This window comes from Melopsittacus undulatus, chromosome Z, assembly GCF_012275295.1.
Source record: "Melopsittacus undulatus isolate bMelUnd1 chromosome Z, bMelUnd1.mat.Z, whole genome shotgun sequence".
In the NCBI taxonomy this organism is placed as follows: domain Eukaryota; kingdom Metazoa; phylum Chordata; class Aves; order Psittaciformes; family Psittaculidae; genus Melopsittacus; species Melopsittacus undulatus.
In genome coordinates, this window is record NC_047557.1 from 10,716,911 (window position 1) to 10,734,647 (window position 17,737).

Here is a 17,737-nt window from a genome sequence, read left to right on the forward strand (position 1 = left end):
AACTGATGGCTTCTGTGCTCTACATTTTACTTTTATCCAAAATGGGCTTTCAGAGTACACCTCTGTCCACTGTGTTTCCATGTCACCTTCAAATGCTCTTAAAGATTTCCCTTCACAGAGAATGCAGGTGATCAAACTGTGCGGGGACTATTAAAAGGGGGAAGACAGATGGAATGAGATGCCTGGGGTAAAGGGGTTGGAGGCTTTGTTGGCTTTCTTTGTCCTCTGGCATGTTTGAGTTCACTTTTGTCTTTTCTCTGTCACAAGCCCCACCTTTCTTCCGCATACGTAAAGTTCTCTTTTATGGTGGTAAGAATTCTTCTTTCTTCTGCATTCCTGTAGTTTTATGCCCTTGGTGTCAAGCCTCCCCTTATCTGCTTTAGATGGCTAGGTGGTAGTCTCAGTAGCAGTCCTTGGGCTTATGCTTCTGTGGCTGCTTTGCATCTTCCTTCTCTGCAACTTAACAGACTTCTGAATGTCCTAAACCCCAGGAAGGGCTTGCATTACTTGCTCTTAGTGCACTGCTTAATTTTGATGAAATCTGAGTTCTTTTTATTTCCAAGCCAGACCTTCCTTCTGCAGGAGCAGTGCTTTCCCCATGTGGGAACAGCACCTGGGTGTCAGCACATGTCAGAGTTAATGAAGTTATAATTGTCCATTGATTTCCTTGCTGTCACAGGGAGCTAAGCAGGCATAGTTATTGCTGTGTTTCCAGTTTTAGATCTGCAGAGAGCTCTGCATTTTCGTCCTCAGTTATTGTGGAAGATCAGCAGTTCAGAGAACTGGATATTTCCATATACTTCCTTAATGCTCAAGAAAGATACTAGGTTTATTAATATATAACAGGAATGGACTTTCCTTGGCTTCAGTACAAGCAAATCTGCTGTGAAGACGGATAGGTCGCAGTACATGTGAAGTAGTTGCACATGTAAAGTAATTTGTCCATCAAACCATCACATCTGAGGACTGTGCCTCTTGGATAATGGGCATTTTAATTTCTTGTAAACAAAGGTTGGGTTTCTTTCTTTTTGAGATTGTATCTGTATGGATCTACATGTTGAAGAAGGAAATCTGTATTACACTGTTAGAGGTTTGCAAACAGCTCACTGATGCATTCCACTGTTTGAATGTTGACAAGGCTTGCAGAATAATTATCCATGTAAAGTTCTTTGCTTCTTGTGTTTTCGGTTGGATAATTCATAATTTATTTGGCCTTTCTTCTCGTACATGTTGTTGAAGCTGAGAGATGTGGAAGTTTTTTGATGGTTTGAAATTGTTGTGAGAATTCATATTTACATGAAAAACAGATTATGATATTGTAAGTTAAGCTTGTTTGTCAGGTAGAAAGCTAGGGCCATTTTGTGTAATTAGGATGTATCATCTGCTGGTGAATATCTGTAGCATGTATTGCTCTTGTGTGCATATATCTACCCAGTTACTGGATAGTTGTACTGAAGTCCTAGATTTAACTCATTCAAAAATGAGAAGAAGATTTCCACCTTTTAACATGTTTGGATCCTGTCTACACATCAGTAGTGATGCAGCTGGAAAGCCCCATCAGTAATGAGGTAACCCTATAAAGGCAGAAAGATTAGTCTGATATCAGTTATTTTTTTGGGGGGGAAAAAGGTATAACCCCAAATAATGTGTATTTTAGTCTCATATCTCACACTGTAGCCATGGACTAGGAGCTTGCTGCTGTACTATATTGAACAAATAAAACTGGTACAAAGTGTATTCATTTTTGTTGAAGTTTGGCAGAAGAAAGAGATGGATATGGATAGACAGCACTAGGGAGTGGCGGAGTTGGACACCTGATATTCCAAGATGGCAATGCAGGCAGAAGTAAGCTGCTGAGTCCTCTTAGCATCATGGAAAAGGGATTCTTTTTTCTTTTCAAGGAGGATTTTGAAGGAAAGCAGTGCAGCAGAAGGAGCTGCCTGTGTAAGCAAATGAGAGGTGGCTTGGGAGAAAGGGTAGAGATTGTTCAGGAGAACTTGAGTAGCTTAAAACCAGGGACTGTGGGCTCCTCAGAGGTTGGAATCAACTGTTGAATGATGGTTGTGTGGACATAGGCTGTGAAGGGTCTTGGAAGCGAAGACATGGAGTATACATTTCTCGTGGAGAGAGAAAGGGGAGCAGTGGCCTAGCAGCATGAGTTCTGCAGAAACATGGGTCTGAATATGGCAAGTGCTTTAGCAGCAGACGTGTATGGGAAGGGTCATGTTGTGGAGGTATGTGGGTTACACAGAGAGGAACAGCATTGTCTCAGCATCACCTGGGTACAAAACCATAATGAAACCTGGCAGAAGAAGAGGCTCAGCAGCAGGTAGATATCTATGGGCAGTGGGCTGTGCTCAGGATGGCAATACAAATAAGAAAACTTTTGCCTTCTGAAAGAGAAGTGCCATGAATTTCTTCAAACTGGGCATCAGGGAAGGCTCCATCTCCTGTGTAGCGTGTTTGAACTTGCTTGTGACTCATACTGGCAAACTCTAAAGAACTGAATGCTTCTTACTCTTTGTGTTTTAGGGGATGTAGTGTAACATGTTAATAATAACTTACTTTATATCCAAGAATGAACAGATTTGCTCTCCTTTATTTATTTCCTGCAAAGGTGGAATCTGAACTGTCATATGTTAAGTGCAAAGGCCATCAGAATGTTCTATTTTTATTGCCTTGAAAACCAAAAAGTCTTCAACACATGGAAGTATTAGAGGTACTGCAATAGACTCCAGAGCCTAAACGGTAAACCACCAAGAACTCCTGTCTGCTGCCACAATCCTGTCTTGTGAAGATTCTGTGGCTCTGTAGGTGCTTCATCTACAAAACCATTGCATACTACAGCCATGCTTTGTAAGACACTCCTATGCCTGATGTAGTGATAGGGGTAAATTCAGACCTAACTCTTTTTCTTTCCTTACAGAGCATGAGAAACACAGACTGTGTAAAAGTGCAGACTATATGAATCTACACTTCAAAGTGAAGTGGCTGTACAATGAATATGTTCGTGATCTGCCTGCCTTCAAGGGAAAAGTGCCTGAATATCCAGCGTGAGTCTGTTATGTCTACTGTAGTAAATCCCCAAGATCTGTGTCTCCTTCTGTTACTTTGAGGGTAGCCATTTGGTTTTCTCCTATGGCTGCCTTCATGATACACCATTTCTTTACTCCTGATTTTCTGTGTTTGTGTGCGTGTTTGTCGCCTCTGGTGTTCCATGCCACTGTCCCTGTCACAATTCAGTCCCTTACTGTACAGTGTCTCCCAAGATCTCAAAAGCTTTAGTAATGTCATGGACAGTCTTTAAACTACTTTGTGCCTGCACAGTGGGCTTTGGTCGATTCTTGAACAGCAGACTTCTGGATATAAGCTTACATTCTTCTGTTAATAGATACAGCTTTATCTGTATGTACTGTAGGTATGTCTCTCTGTGTGTATGCATTTCATATGTATACACACACAATGGGATTTGTAAGTAAAGATAATGCTGAGGTTTTTTTGTTCTTCTTTTTGTTTAATTAAGACCAGGAGGGTTCGTTGTAAAAATCAGATAAACTGTTGCTCTTAAGCTCTAAGCAATTGTTTGCAACTTTCATTTAACTTTAAGAGAGCAGCAGTAGATTTCAGACCTGAAAAAGGTTTATGAGCTCAATGTTGTCTGAGCAACCTGGAGGGAATATTGTAGCTAGAATCCCATGCTTGGCTTAAGGCAAGGGCTGGTGTGTTGTTTCTGACCAGTGTTTAATTGGTTTTCAGAGGCTTTCGTTGGTGGTTGCTCCACATCTCGTTGGATCAGTTTTTTCCCCTGTGCTTCACTGTTAACTTTCCCTTGGGTTTTGGAGGTTTAACACAATCCCCTTCTTCCTCCTCCAAATCTTTCCTGCTTTCATTTGAGCTTGTTATCCTGTCCTGCCAGTGTGGGCATGAAAAACAACTTGTTTCTCTTTTACAAGAGTAAAATGCTTTTCTCATGTCCCTTCCCAGTGTTCTGCTGGTTCTCATTTGCTACCAGCTTTCCTTGTAAATGAAGTTGTCTTGCCTCTTTGCATCTGGTCTGTGTCTGGATATAAACCACCCAGACTTCAGCAGTGATGTTTCACCTGGACTTTGGCTTGCAGGCAGTGCTGCTGTTCTCACATGCTGGATTGGTAGCAGCCTTTTTTATCTTTCTTCAGGGGTATTGTTGGCTAGTGATGCTACCAGTGGGCCACAGGCCATCCCCTAGGCACCTTCAACAGTGTCCTACCTAGCTGTTCTTCCTATCTGGTATATGACTGTTCACTGAGATCTAAATGCAGCACTTTGCACATGCCCCTCTTGAAAAACAATCATGTTGCTTGGACTGTGTTTCTGTATTGGCATTTTGAATTCTCTCTCCATCCTGTGGTGCATGCAGTCCCTCAAGTCTTGCGCTAGCTGCATACTAATAAGACTTGAGGCAGTTGGTGCAATTGGGCTGTGGGCCTTGCCTAACAAATCAGGTCAGCAAGAGGCGTTAGCTGAGTGAATAGGGTGCTGGAGTGACAGTCTCAGAAGCCCTGTTTTCTTTGCTGTGCCTCTGAGTCAGTGCAGTCTCAGGCAAGCTATCAGATACTCTTAATCTCTCTTTTTCTCCTGTGTAATCAGGATAATGATGCTTGGTTTCATTCTGCAGTCTTTTGCAGACTGTTCTGCTCTGCTGGCCGTTTTGGTAGAGCTTCAGTGCTCATGTACATGTGCAGCTGCTGGCTTTGTTTCTTCACTCCTGTGTTTTAGTACACCAATCACATTGTCAGACATGGGTGATGTTTATTTCAACCATAACCTTCACCTGTCAAGAAATAGCCCCTTTGTATCAATTACAGCAGTGTGCTTTTGTCCTTTGATTTGCTCCATCACAAGCACTTTTAGTCTTGAATCTTCCTTAAACAAAGGACCCCATGCATCACATTTACACATCAGTAAGCTCTTTAGATGAAACTCAATTGTTGCTGTCCAGAGACAGACAAGAGGTTATCCACAAACTTCTTTTTGTGTTGAAACTTTGAGAACCCATGTTTCTGATAGCTTTGAGATATGGTTGAGTATGGTGAAAGCTCCAAAGTGTTGAAGCTGAAGGCTTTGTATTCCCCTTATTTTGTGAAATCCAGCAGCAGTTTGTGAACCTGAAGTAGCAGCAAAGCTGGGAGTGGCTCTTAAAAACTTCATCTCTTCACTTCCAGCTGCCAGCTAAAAGCTGTGAAGTGTGTTTCCAAAATACAGTAGCTTTTTAGATGTGTAAGTAAATGTTTTGTGTTTTGTTTTAATACTGATGTTAGCATGCAGCTAGTATTGTAGCTGTACTGGAGACTACCTCCTCTCTGATGGGGGAAGGCATTCCCTCCTTTGAAATCCTGTCTTTTTCTTCTGTCTCACTTCATTAAACACAGTATTTATTCTTATATTCTTTGAACCCCTGCTGGCCTTCTTGCTTCTTCATTTACCGAGGCCCACAGGATGTTCATTGGGTACCCACATGCATCCACACAGCAGATGAACAGGATTAATTCACCTGTAGACTGACACTGCAGGAGCCAGGGTGGTGGCCAAGATGAGGTTGAAGCTGTTTATATTACATTACTGTTGTGTAACCAACAGAGGTAAACTTCCATTTAGTCACAGAGCACCGCTCCCTTTCCTGGCAGGCAGGACTGAGGTGTATTCCGTGCAAACCTCTTTTGGAGAGGTTGGCTGTACTGACCCCTGCAAGCACAGAGTGTCTCTGAAGCAGCACCATAAGCCTCTGCTTTGTGTGCTGGTGCATGAGTCATTATAGTTTGTGCTTCTAGATCAATAATTGAAGCAGATTAGGAAGAAGATACTTGCCATATAACAACATTTTGAAGCTATTTCTGCATGAAATCAGATTGGTTTTATTAGTTTCAGTGCTAGATAATTTTTAATATCATTTTGGATATGTTACCTTCACAGTCCTCAGAGAGCCCCCTCATTTGCTCAGCAGGTTAAGGCCTGATAGTAAAACACTGCAGGGAGTATTTGGCTAAAGATAACTCTAGCTTGTGTTACAGCTTCAAACACATTTAGGTCTTGAATGTGCCGAGGGATAGAAATATTTATACATTATTTCTATCTATCTATTCTGTTTTCCTGCCAGCCAAAAATGGGCAGAGTTGAGGCTGTCTTTTCAAACACAGATACAGAGTTTCCTGACCTGACATAGATATTCATTTTGCACTTATATATTCATATTAAACCTCTTTCTGGAGGTAATGCTTTTTTTAATAGGAAGGACAGCAAACACACCACCACCAACAGCCACTCAGCAGTGCCTTTTTCCTTGTCACCTTTGTTTAGACAATTTGGTAAGACAGTAAAATACCTACATATTTGATTTTGTGTAACATACAGTGGCCATAAAAATGGGCAGGGGCTGTTCTCAGCAGTAAATGTCCCTTTCTTATGAATGATAATCAGGAAGTTTCTCTGCTTCTCAGAATGAAAATTGGGCCTTCTGGCACAAACAAGTAAATGTTCTGTACATGGACCTATGACACTGAAGCAGTGAGCAACTTCCAACCAGGGAATTATGAAACAGGTGGATAATGTGTAGCTACTTCCTTGTAAACTGCTCAAGTTCTCTAAGGATTGAGCTGTTGTTTTAAAATATGCTGTTGTAGTTCAAAGCAAAATGCTGTAAGCTCAAGGAGCTTGTGGCAGAGTTCAAAATATGCTGACTTTCAGGAGCCTGAAGTGCCCTTCAAAGAAATTTCTCCATAATATAGGAAGTCCATATGTGACAATGTTCCACTGTTGCTGTCTGTATTAAATAGGGTTGCATAGATAGGTTGCTGTTGGCATTTAACACCGTGTCAGTTACAATTTCCAGTATTAGCACTGATGTTCTTTATGTTTTGAAGTGCAAAGAGTATTTAAGGCTACCTAGTATTCTCTGTGAATTTGCTCTTGATCTTCTCTCATGTCTGGCTTTCATATTCTTTGCAAACTCAGCCCATAATTAGCACAGTCTTTATATGAACACAGCTGCCTGTTTAGAGGAGGCTGTACTCTGAATCTCATATTATAGTCTTTTGTATGGACTGAAATTACACATGAGCAAGTCTCCCCCTTATTTCCAAATGCTGTTTAGTAATATTTGAAATTAAGATTTGTTTCAGCTGTGGTTATGTTGGAACTTGTGCACAACAAATGCCAAACAAGACACTTAAATATAGCTGTAGGTGCTATGTTGTTGGTTAAACACAGACAACTCCTCCCTTCTTTTGCCCTGTGGGAATATATCCCAAAGGGGGATGATTGGCTGTATGATCCCTGAAAATCGCTGAAGCCACTTTTCACCTTGCCTGTTTGGCCAAAGTGGTGTTGCATAAAAGCCTTTTGTTCAGTGTAGGAGGTAGCTTCAAACACCACTTCATGTAAGGCATCTTCCTGAGTTACAGCAGTGGCTGTTTCAGCAGTTTCTTGGATTCTGCTCAACAATTTAGCTTATCCTCCTAAGTGAGGAGGAGGAATAGAGACAGACTTTGCTGTCCTGCTTGTAGGACCTGCCTGTTCTTGGGACTTGACCATGCTTCCAGGCTGTTGGTTCATCACTTAATATGAACTAACTTTGTGCTCCTTCAAGAGAAAACAATGAAGAGATGTTTACAGGGCTGGCCATCTTCCTGGAAGCCCCAGCAAAGGTGCTGTGCTATGACCAGAAGCCAGTCTTTATCAGGCATTGTCTCAGTCAGAACAGCAGCCCATGGAGATGGGAGGATGTTCTATAGAAAGCTTGGGGGAAAGAAGAGCAGGATTAAAATGGAGAAATCTTCTAAACTTGATTCTCCCTCTGGCACTCAAGAAATATGTCTGTATCTGCAGATAAAGTAGCTGAAGGGGCCTGGAAAACAGGCACTGCTTTTCCTCCCTTCATACTCATTTGCAGCTCTCACATGAAAGGTAGCACACCAAATGGGCAGCAGGACAGCCATTTCTCTTGGCGTGCAAAGAGTGGGTTTGGAAGTCTCCCTAGTCCTGTCTGGACAAAAGAACGAAACCAGCTCAGGACCAACAGTCTGCAGAAGCTGGGCTAGGCTGTGTTCTGTTGGTCCAGCCCAATGATGGTACAGGCCCTGCTTGTTGGCAGCTTGTATATGAGTAGGAGTATTTACAGGAACTTTGGCTGCACACACAGATCACAGCATTCAGATCACATCTAACAGTGGCAAGCTTTCACAAGCCTGGCTGAAACAGCAACACTGAGTGTGGTTGGATTGCCTGTTAGTTGCTGTAATGTGGTGTCTTTCCTGTCCCTCCTGCAGGTGGTTTGAGCAGTTTGTGATGCAGTGGCTGGACGAAAATGAAGATGTTTCCTTAGAATTCCTGCATGGTGCTCTGGAGAGAGATAAAAAAGATGGGGTATGTAAGTCACTGTGAGTGGAGGACTTGGCGCTGCATCTTTCTTCCAGTGCCCAGAACCAAACACCAGCACTGTAAATTCAGCTGTCATACAAATGGAGGGTGCAGCTCTTTCTGCGTACTGAACAATTGGGAAACTCATTTATTCTAGGACTTTTCTCTACGGGTCAAAAAGAGCTGTTTAATGGCAAGGTGAATATAATTCCTTTATGTCTGTTCTGTTTTACTGCTGTTAATCTGTCAGGCAGATTAACAGGGAGGTGTTCTCTCATCTCCCTCTGTTTATGAGAGGTAATTGAAATATAAGGCACTTTGCACGTACTTAGTCACACAGTGAGAAAGTGACCTTAATCCACTGACAGACTGATTTTACTCTTAATTAGCTGAGTATTCCCAGTGGAGAGCAAGAGCTTTCCCATTTGTTCAGTGGCTGTTGGTGCTGTAGCCTGTGAAGATAATGTAAGCATTCTCTTTAAATTTTAAGAAAATCTAAAAAAAGCTCTTCACTCTGTCCATCTTTCCTCATTAACTGACAGGCAAGCTGTGCACATTAAAGGTCTCAGCATCATGCTGCATTTCCTTGGTACTTGTCATGTCATAGCTGGTGAAGGACAGTGAATTTGTAATCAGATAGAATTGGCTATTTAGCTCCTCTGGGCCTTTTTAAGGGTTTTTGACTAATTCTGAGGAGAATGTAGGGTTTGGTAGAGTTGTCCTGCCTCCAACACAGCAGATAACGGAGACATCCATGAAATGAATGTATTTCAGAGCTTTCCTTTTGAGAGTGACTCCTTGTACTTCTGTTCTAGTTCCAGCAAACATCCGAGCATGCTCTGTTCTCCTGCTCAGTGGTGGATGTCTTCACCCAGCTCAATCAGAGCTTTGAGATCATTAAGAAGCTGGAGTGCCCAGACCCCGTCATTGTTGCTCATTATAATAGGAGGTTTGCTAAGGTACTACCTTCAACATCCATCTGTTTACTTTCCCTTAGTGGGATGCAAAACAGTATGATGTGTTTTTTTTGTTTTATTTCCTGGAGTTCTCCTGCAGTGATAGAGAACAAGTAACAGTGATCACATCTTATTTCCACAGACTATTGGGAAAGTGCTGATGCAGTATGCTGACATTCTCTCCAAGACCTTCCAGTCCTACTGTTCCAAGGAGAAACTGGTGAGTTGTGCTGAACTTCTTTTCTGCCCTGAGGAGTCACATAATTGTCCTGATGAAACCAAGTTTTTCACATTGCACCTGGCCATGTTGATGGTGTGAATATTTTCAGTGTTGTTTTTTATCATCATTCATATCCTTTTGCAGATTGAATTGTGTCTTGGCCATAAAATAATACTAGGTCCTGAAGATGATCTGCAGGGCTTGGAAGTTGTCAGGTCCCCTGGAAACTAGCTTCCATTATGCCTGTCTGGGTTGTGTGACACAAAGGTGATTGCAAAAAAAAGAGGCTCTGTTGATGTGGTAGTCAGCGGCACTCTTGGTTTACTGTTGTCTCAATCTAATTTCACTTTAGTCCTGAATTCAGTAAAATTCTGTGTATTAAATAAAACAGAGCCTTACATTTTTGAACCTTGGGTATGTCCTATGCTGGTTTTGCTATCTCCCACACCTGTACTGGGGATGTAGCTGCAGAGGGAAGTCTATTGCTTAGGCTGCTCTAGACTATTGCTCTCAGGCTTGGCCTGGGAGGACCCATATGTGTCTCTGAAGCAGCTTTGGTTGGCAGCTCCCCTTCTGATACTGGGTGTAAATCACTCAATATAGTATATGGCAGCATTAGAAGGCTGAAGGTGGCACAGCTTGGACTCTGCCAGAGCATGGCAGGAGCTGCAGAGACTAAAACTTCATCCTGACACCAATTTCTTTGATAAAGCTGAGGAGGAAGAAGCAACAGCAGAGATCTCCTGATCTGGGGTTTCTGGAACTGGCTATCCCATTTCAAGCTAGATTAAAAAGTTACTTGTGCTGAAATCTGTGCAGACCCTACCTCCTGTTTGACTCTCAGATCTGGTGGTACTTGGGGAAGGGTGGTGAGGCACAAACTGTACCACTGATGAAAATGTGTCAGCATCCTAGGCAGTAACAGGCACTTGCTTTTGTCCGTTCAGCCTTGCATCCTGATGAATAACGTCCAACAACTGAGGGTGCAGCTAGAGAAGATGTTTGAAGCCATGGGTGGTAAAGAGGTAAGAGCACTAACAGACCGAGAATTACTCATTCACACTGTGCTGTTACTAGGTTACTTGCATCATACTGGTTTTTGAAGACTACACTCATAAGGAGAGCCCTGTCACACCTGGCACTATAATAAGTGTGAGGGGACAGCCAACCCTGAACCCTTTTCAACTTAATTTGTCATAAGATGCAGGAACAAATGTTTTGAAGCACAGAATAGCAGGGAGTAGAAAAGAAAAGGCTCCATATTGTGATTACATGGACTGGATATGGGCATGGTGGTTTCAAAATGCTAAAGACAGGTCAGCGAACTGTTGACATTGAATCATTTTGCATGGCATATAAATATGGAACCTTTGCCACTAAATGTCCAATATCTAATATATTGCAGACATGCAAATAATAGTTCTGTACTCATGTATCTATTTATCCTGAGGTAGCCATTTTTACAGAAAAATGGTTTTCTTCCCCCAGGTCACTGTTTCTGATATAATCAGTATATAGTTATTTATTTATTTATTTTCTCTTCTTTTTTCTTTGCTTTTCAAGATTCAGGAAGATGAAGAAAAAGCTGCTGATGCTGATGTTAGGAAAAAATAATTTTCAAAGCCTAAGTGCATTTTCTTTATTTGTGTTGTGGTAGAGCCTGTGCTATGACCTGTATGCCAAGAGGAAAGTCAGCTTTGCTGATGGGCAGCACAGTTTTTGCCTGTATTGCTGTTTTGCATCTTTCTTGTGCTCAGTGGCAGAATTCTATGAAGTGGCAAAAATCTCAACAAATAGATTTACCCTGTGAGGCAAAGAAAAACTGCTGTCATTCTTTCACATGTGATTCATTTTCAGAGTGAAATTGCATCCTAATTTCTCAACAATCCCAATTTCAGAGCCCTGCATCAAGAACTAGCATTATAGGCATCCAGCTGTAATAGCAGAGGTAGCTAGATGCTCATTTTTTCTCAGGGAAAAATAAGCTTGTGATGAAATAGTCTTTGAAGTGGTTTATAAAGTTATAATCCATCTGCACTTGATTTCCTCTGGGGATTCAATTTGCTACCATTTTCCCTACTGGTGGCCATTAAGTAGGGTTTTCCTGTATTTTAAATTGAAAATACTACCTGTATACGGTGTTATATAGGATAAGAAAAAAAGTATTTATCAAGGCTGATGACTGCTTTTCCTACCCTAGACCTCTTGTCTGCATTCTGCCCTTCAAAACCTTTCTCAAGAGGTGTAAGTAATGTAGAGCAGATGTAATGAGTCCAATATTTCTCCTGCACTGTGGAATCAAAATAAAAGGGGGAGAGGAACCCAGGCTGCAAGTAGTAAAATTCACAGGAACAAATCTGGCAAACACACTAGGAAGCTGGTTTTTGGAAGTGATGTTTTAATTTTCTTTCCAAATGCTGATTGCCTACTTCATTAGGCTGCCGCTGATCACTAGATATAAATCGTGCTGTGTTAGGTGCCTATGTTATTTGCTATCTCCAGGGGTTTCCCTCTGGGTGACTATGTAGTACTTTGCTTCTTGACTTGAAACCTGCCAGGTTCTCTGTTTTGCTAGAGTATATGAGGTCTTGTCCTAGTTTGAGTAACCCTTTTTCTGATGTAGATTGAAGCTGAGTAACAATTGGTGAAACAACAACTTTGAAAACAGAACATGTAGGCAAACATGCTGCTGGAAATACGTCTGTGGGTTTTACCACACAGTACCTTGCACAAGTGATATCCTGACTGCTCTGCTCAAAAAGGAACTGCTTCCTTGGGGAAGTAAGAAAATAGCACAGTGGTATGTCCTACTTGTCTTGAGCTGTTCACCTTTTTCTGTTCTCAAAGGTGTTGTTAAGAACTAGGTACCAAATATTCCATTATTCCTGTGGCAGAACGTTAGATGTACCATGTGTGAAGCCAGACCTTGGGGATTGGTTTGAGTTAATATGTGCTTGTGGCTTCATCTGCTTCTGATTCACAGATCCATCTCCATCTAAAGCTGTAGCTATAGCACTGCACAACTCTGAAAAGCTTTGAAATACTTCTGCTACCTAGTGCTCTCGGTCAGTGGGTCCAAAACACATTCCTACAGAAATCCATTATCACTTACTCCCTTTTGCATCAAGGAAAATGAAAAAACAGGGCTTGCCCATAGTCATCCTGCAGTGTAATAGCATAACCTGGAACAGAAGTGCTTGACAAGTACTATTTCTTGAGATTGATCTCCTGGGTATAGTGCCTTCCTTTTACTTCTTTCTTCCTCCCCAGGTGAGGAATGGTACCTTTGCCTTCCCTGAGTTTCCCAACTGTAGTACTTAGAAGGCAGAGACAGTGCAAAAATTGCCCAGCATGTTTGTGTTTAATGTGTTGACATCATATGCCTGTGAACATTACTAGTCAGAATTGACAGCAGAAGAGCTTTAGAGAGATCTGTGGTGGGGTTCTCTTGTGTCTGTGCTTGAGATCTTGAGGCATATATATATATATATCACATGTGCACACAGAGAAAGAGGTATCTTAAATGATTTTTAGGATTTATACTTCTGTTTCCCTTCTGAGCTGTGTTAATCTCATGGGATCAAAACAGCTTCACTGTGCTTCAGTAGCATTCTCAGACATTCCTGAAACATATTTTGAAAAGCCAGTGGTTATGGAGTGGCAGGTAGCATTAAAAACATAATGAGCAGTGGAATTCCAGTATGAGTCCTTGATACCTTTCGAAATCTTTTCTTCTTCTGAATAATCTCCAATACACCCACAGAATGGAGACTGTAATTTAGCTCTGTGCTGAAGTGGGCTACATAGATTTCATTGGTAGTGTTCGCCTGAACTTGGCCCCATTTATTTAATTATTCATACATTATCTAATAAAACCTAATGTGACCTGCATTTCCTACCCACCTCTGCAGTTCTCCTGCAGATTTCAGTGTGCTTTCTGCACTGTCCCTGACACCAGATTAAGCGTTTCTCATTTTGCTTGAGAGAAATGACTTTCTGCAATCCATTATTTTGCTTTGCTTTTCATAAGTTATGAACTCATGGCACTGAAGTTAAAAGGTGCTGTATTGCATTGCCCACTGCTGGAGTCTGGATGCGTTATGGAAGCCTAGTTTAATACATTTCTACACTTCTTTTTTTTTCCCTAAAGTCAAGCATGAGAGGTGAGTTTCAGAGGCGAGCACTGCCTAAGGAACCCAAGGAATTAGTAGCAGATTGTCATCATACAATTTTCATGCTTTTGATTTTAAGCTAATCTGTACAATTAATGCTTCAGGATACTGTCCTCTTAATGCTCAGCCGGGTTAGCCCATGTTCTAAATCCTAACTTAGCCACCTGAATAACAAATTTCAGGACTGCTTAGGAGCTGCCAAGACTTGACAGGAATGTTCTCAAAGGATTTGCTGTATCTATTTGATGACTTCTCTTTAGCATCCCACATGCCATGGCTAAGGCCACCATAGTATTTGAGAAGCTGTCAGCTGTTGTTTGGATTCTGTGTTTCATATTACTCTTGAATCCTATAGGAAAGTGGGGATGAAAATGCAGTGCAAGCAGGTCCCTAAAGAGAGACTGGATCAGTTGAACTGCTGCCTCACAGTTGCAGAGAGGAGCTCCCAGGGGCTAGTGGAAGGGGCAGAGCAAAAATCAGCAACTTCAAGCCTGAGGCACATGAACTCTATAACTTGCATAAAGCTAAAATAGGAGAGCAGGACAAAATTCTGTAGCTGCCAATGTGTCAGGTCAGACCTGATGATTTTACAGGTTCTCTGGCTTTTAGATTAACATCTTCAACCTTCTAGAAGGCAAAAGCTGTTTCTACAGCTACAGATGAGCATTCCAGTTCTGGTTGCACACCAGTGTATGTAGAAACCAAAGAACTGATGACATCTCTCAGAAAGCTTGGAAGCCCATCACAGCAAATTCTAAGACTCATGGTTTCCATTTCATCCATGATTGAAGTGGAAGATCAACCTAAATTGAAGTTCATAGTGCTGTGCTGTGCACCATTCAGATTAGCAAGGAACTTGAGGTTCCAGCCCTGAATGTGCTTGTGTGAGACTTCAAGGTTCAGATTCTCTGCAGTGCCAAGTCCCAGATCTTTTCAGGAAGTTAACAGGGCCTTGCTTTCTTCCCTGAAATGTAAATACAGGATTACCTCTTACCTCTGTGCTTGCATCTCTGTTTTCTGTATGACACGTTTAGTCTCAGCCACAGAGCTACGGCTGCACCAGCCATTGTTTCCACTGGAATTTAAGCACTTGCTCAGGGATCAGAAGCCACCCCACTGTGGGTACTGTCCCATGTTTTGCACAGAGAACTTTTCATTAGCTTTCTTCCTCTGAATCATCTCTGATACACCCACAATATGGAGATCATAAGCCTGCTTGAGCTCCAGCTTCTGATAGAAATGGTTTGGACATGACATATAGCAGTGACCCAATTGCCTAACACTACTTCCTGCTTTACCAGCCAGATTTATTGTGCATTCCAAATAGCATGTCCTGCTATCAGCAGTAGCTGATATGCATAGAATCCATTGGCTGAGCAGCAACAGCAAAACGTACGCTGTGTCATTTGAGCAATGTTATCAGTGCTTCACTGTATTGGCAAATAATTGTTTGCAGTTACATCACATGCTGCAGGGAACTCTATAAGTGGCATGTAATTGATATATGTGAAACAGTAGTGCACACTTACCAGCAACTTCCTAATGGACTTAAATCATACTCAGGTAATCCCCTGAAATTTACTTTCCTAATGCCAAAGCTTTAATGATCAGTAATCTATTATGTGGACTCCTCCTTTCATAGTAGCAGTTGCTCAGAAGACAACAGCCTTTCTAGGATGACAGAGGACTTGGTGGATACTTAATCAGAATGCTTACCACCAGGGTTTGGCTTGCTGAGGGTGAGGCTGGGCACCTCAAAGCTAAATCTGGGTTGCCATCTTGCCACTTGCACCTAGAGAACTGTAAGCAAGTGTTCTGGAGCAGAGAGAGTTCCTCACCCCACAGATAACGGAGCTCATCCCCTTAGCAAAGCATTGTTCCAGTTTATTCCTAAACAAGAGCTAGAAATAAGCCCTTGTTTCGCTCCCTAGACAGTTTGCAGTCAACAAGTACAATAGGAAGGAGAAGCTTAGAGGTAGTTGGTGAGCTGTCCATGTCACCTCACAGTAAAGCTAGTCATTAATTTCATGGTTCATAAGCAATGGCACGTTGTTGATCCTGACCTTAAATATCCTCTAGACCATGCATCTGATAGCTTATAAAGATGTACAAGTAAATAGTGATGAATAGGTGTCATATGCCAAATTCTTCTGGCTTTTTTTTCCCAGCTGGAAAAGAAGTTACTCTAAACGTTTTGATGAATCATGAGCTGGTGCTGCCTCAAATCATCCAAAAAGGGCCAAAATCAGAGGACTGTTCAGTGCCATTAATTTTAGATAGCAAACCAGACAGCTTGTGACTCGTTCTCCCTTTACACAGTAGAAGGGAAGGATTAATGTAGGGGCAAGACAAACCACCACCAACAGATGGTGTTTTTGTTTTGTTACCTAAAAGCTTGGCTAGAATGACTGGTGATTGGCACATTAGCCTCCTTCTGCCTTCTTACAGCAAGGGAGTTAAAAAAGTAATAGGAATGCAGATTCACTTTAATAAAAGAAAAATAATCAGAGCTAGCAATGCCGAAAGTTATGAGGCTGAAATAAATCATCATTTGCTTGGAGGATTTTTTAATTATTTTTAAAATTCTGATCCAGGAATTTCATTAGCACAGGTTCAAATGCCTAATGGAGTCAGTTTTCCATGCCAGCTTACAACAGGAAAATGAACAGATCAGATTCCAAATCCCTTAAGGCTTGGCTTTCTCTGACAGATGCTGACGAACATGAAGAGGGCTTCAGTACTGAATATAGAACTGGGAACTCCTGTCATGTTCACATCCTGTATATGTGGATATACCATAAAAATCTAAACTGATTTTTAACCACTGTACTGGCATCTGGCTCATTACGTTTGCAAATAGATGCTCTGCCTTAGAGGTAAGGGCTGAAGCTCTGAATGCCATATGCAAGCATTTCTGGAAGGTTTTTGTTTTACAAGCAGCTTGCCTGCCTGCGTATAAAGGCAAATCTGTTTTACAAGTTACTTTTCCAGAGCAAATGTTCCCAAAGCATTAAACATGTGGTTTATGTAAACATACAGGTAAGTTACCCAAAAGTGGCTCTTCCAAGGCTGAAGGAATGACTACAGCTGGAATACAGGGTACAGCTGGATGTAAAAGCAGGTGGCTTTGGGCAAGCATGTTCTTACACAATGTTCCAAGGTGTCAGCAGCATCCATGTAGTACTTGAGCATTCTTTTTGTTTCTTTTGTGAAGTCTCCCCTGAACAATTGCATACAAAAAGCTGCCTTGCTCCATGTGAGAGCAGAACTACTTGTGCTCAATACCCATAGCTGAGATTATGCCTTCCAAAAGTGATCAGTGCACAGCAATTCCTGCTGTGATGCTGTGGCCACGTTTTCCAAATAGCTGGGCTCCAGTCTTCTGAGAGCAGTGGCTGGGTCAGTCTTCAGTTTGAACACTTGACAGGAGGGTGGAAGGTGAAATAGCATCTTTCAAGACTGTGAATGGAGAAATGCACAAGTAAATAACAAACAGTCTGAAAATCCCTCTCTCCTATACTTAGAGGAGTGAAGTGACCCATGAGCCCAAGATAATGCACAGTGCTTGGTTTCTCAGCCTGCTTTCTCTGTTGGTCACAGAGGCTTCATGTTCACTTTCTTTTTCAACTTCACAAATATCAGTAAAGGTACCAAAACGTATTGGACACTGGCTGTTGCTGATTTCACAGCTTCTCTAACAGCAGCAGGCAGTGGAGGAGAGCATCCTAGCTAGCAGAGTCCAGTGGTGGTAGTTCACCTGCATATTAAGAGTAGCCTCAACAGTGAAGAAGAACACTGTGAAGGGCAGCAAACTGTCCTCTGAGTTCAAGCTAAGTTCTTGTCTTTCATCCACAGTTGGATGCAGAAGCAAGTGACCATCTCAAAGAGCTCCAGGTGAAGCTGAACAATGTTTTGGATGAGCTGAGTGCTGTGTTTGGTAACAGGTGAGTATAATGAGGTCCCTGACCTTGAACCATTCCTTTCTTTTGCCTAATCTC

General features: G+C 41.9%; 1 protein-coding gene across 1 annotated transcript in view; it reads left to right on the forward strand.

The window, feature by feature from the left end:
- UNC13B (unc-13 homolog B) overlaps positions 1-17,737 on the forward strand; it is a 211,056-nt gene that overhangs the window by 166,224 nt on the left and 27,095 nt on the right. The window contains exons 31-36 of the mRNA XM_034072659.1: positions 2,927-3,053; positions 8,301-8,397; positions 9,207-9,350; positions 9,490-9,567; positions 10,515-10,592; positions 17,595-17,683. Of these exons, the coding sequence (XP_033928550.1) occupies positions 2,927-3,053; positions 8,301-8,397; positions 9,207-9,350; positions 9,490-9,567; positions 10,515-10,592; positions 17,595-17,683 (613 nt within the window). The remainder of the gene's footprint in view (positions 1-2,926; positions 3,054-8,300; positions 8,398-9,206; positions 9,351-9,489; positions 9,568-10,514; positions 10,593-17,594; positions 17,684-17,737) is intronic.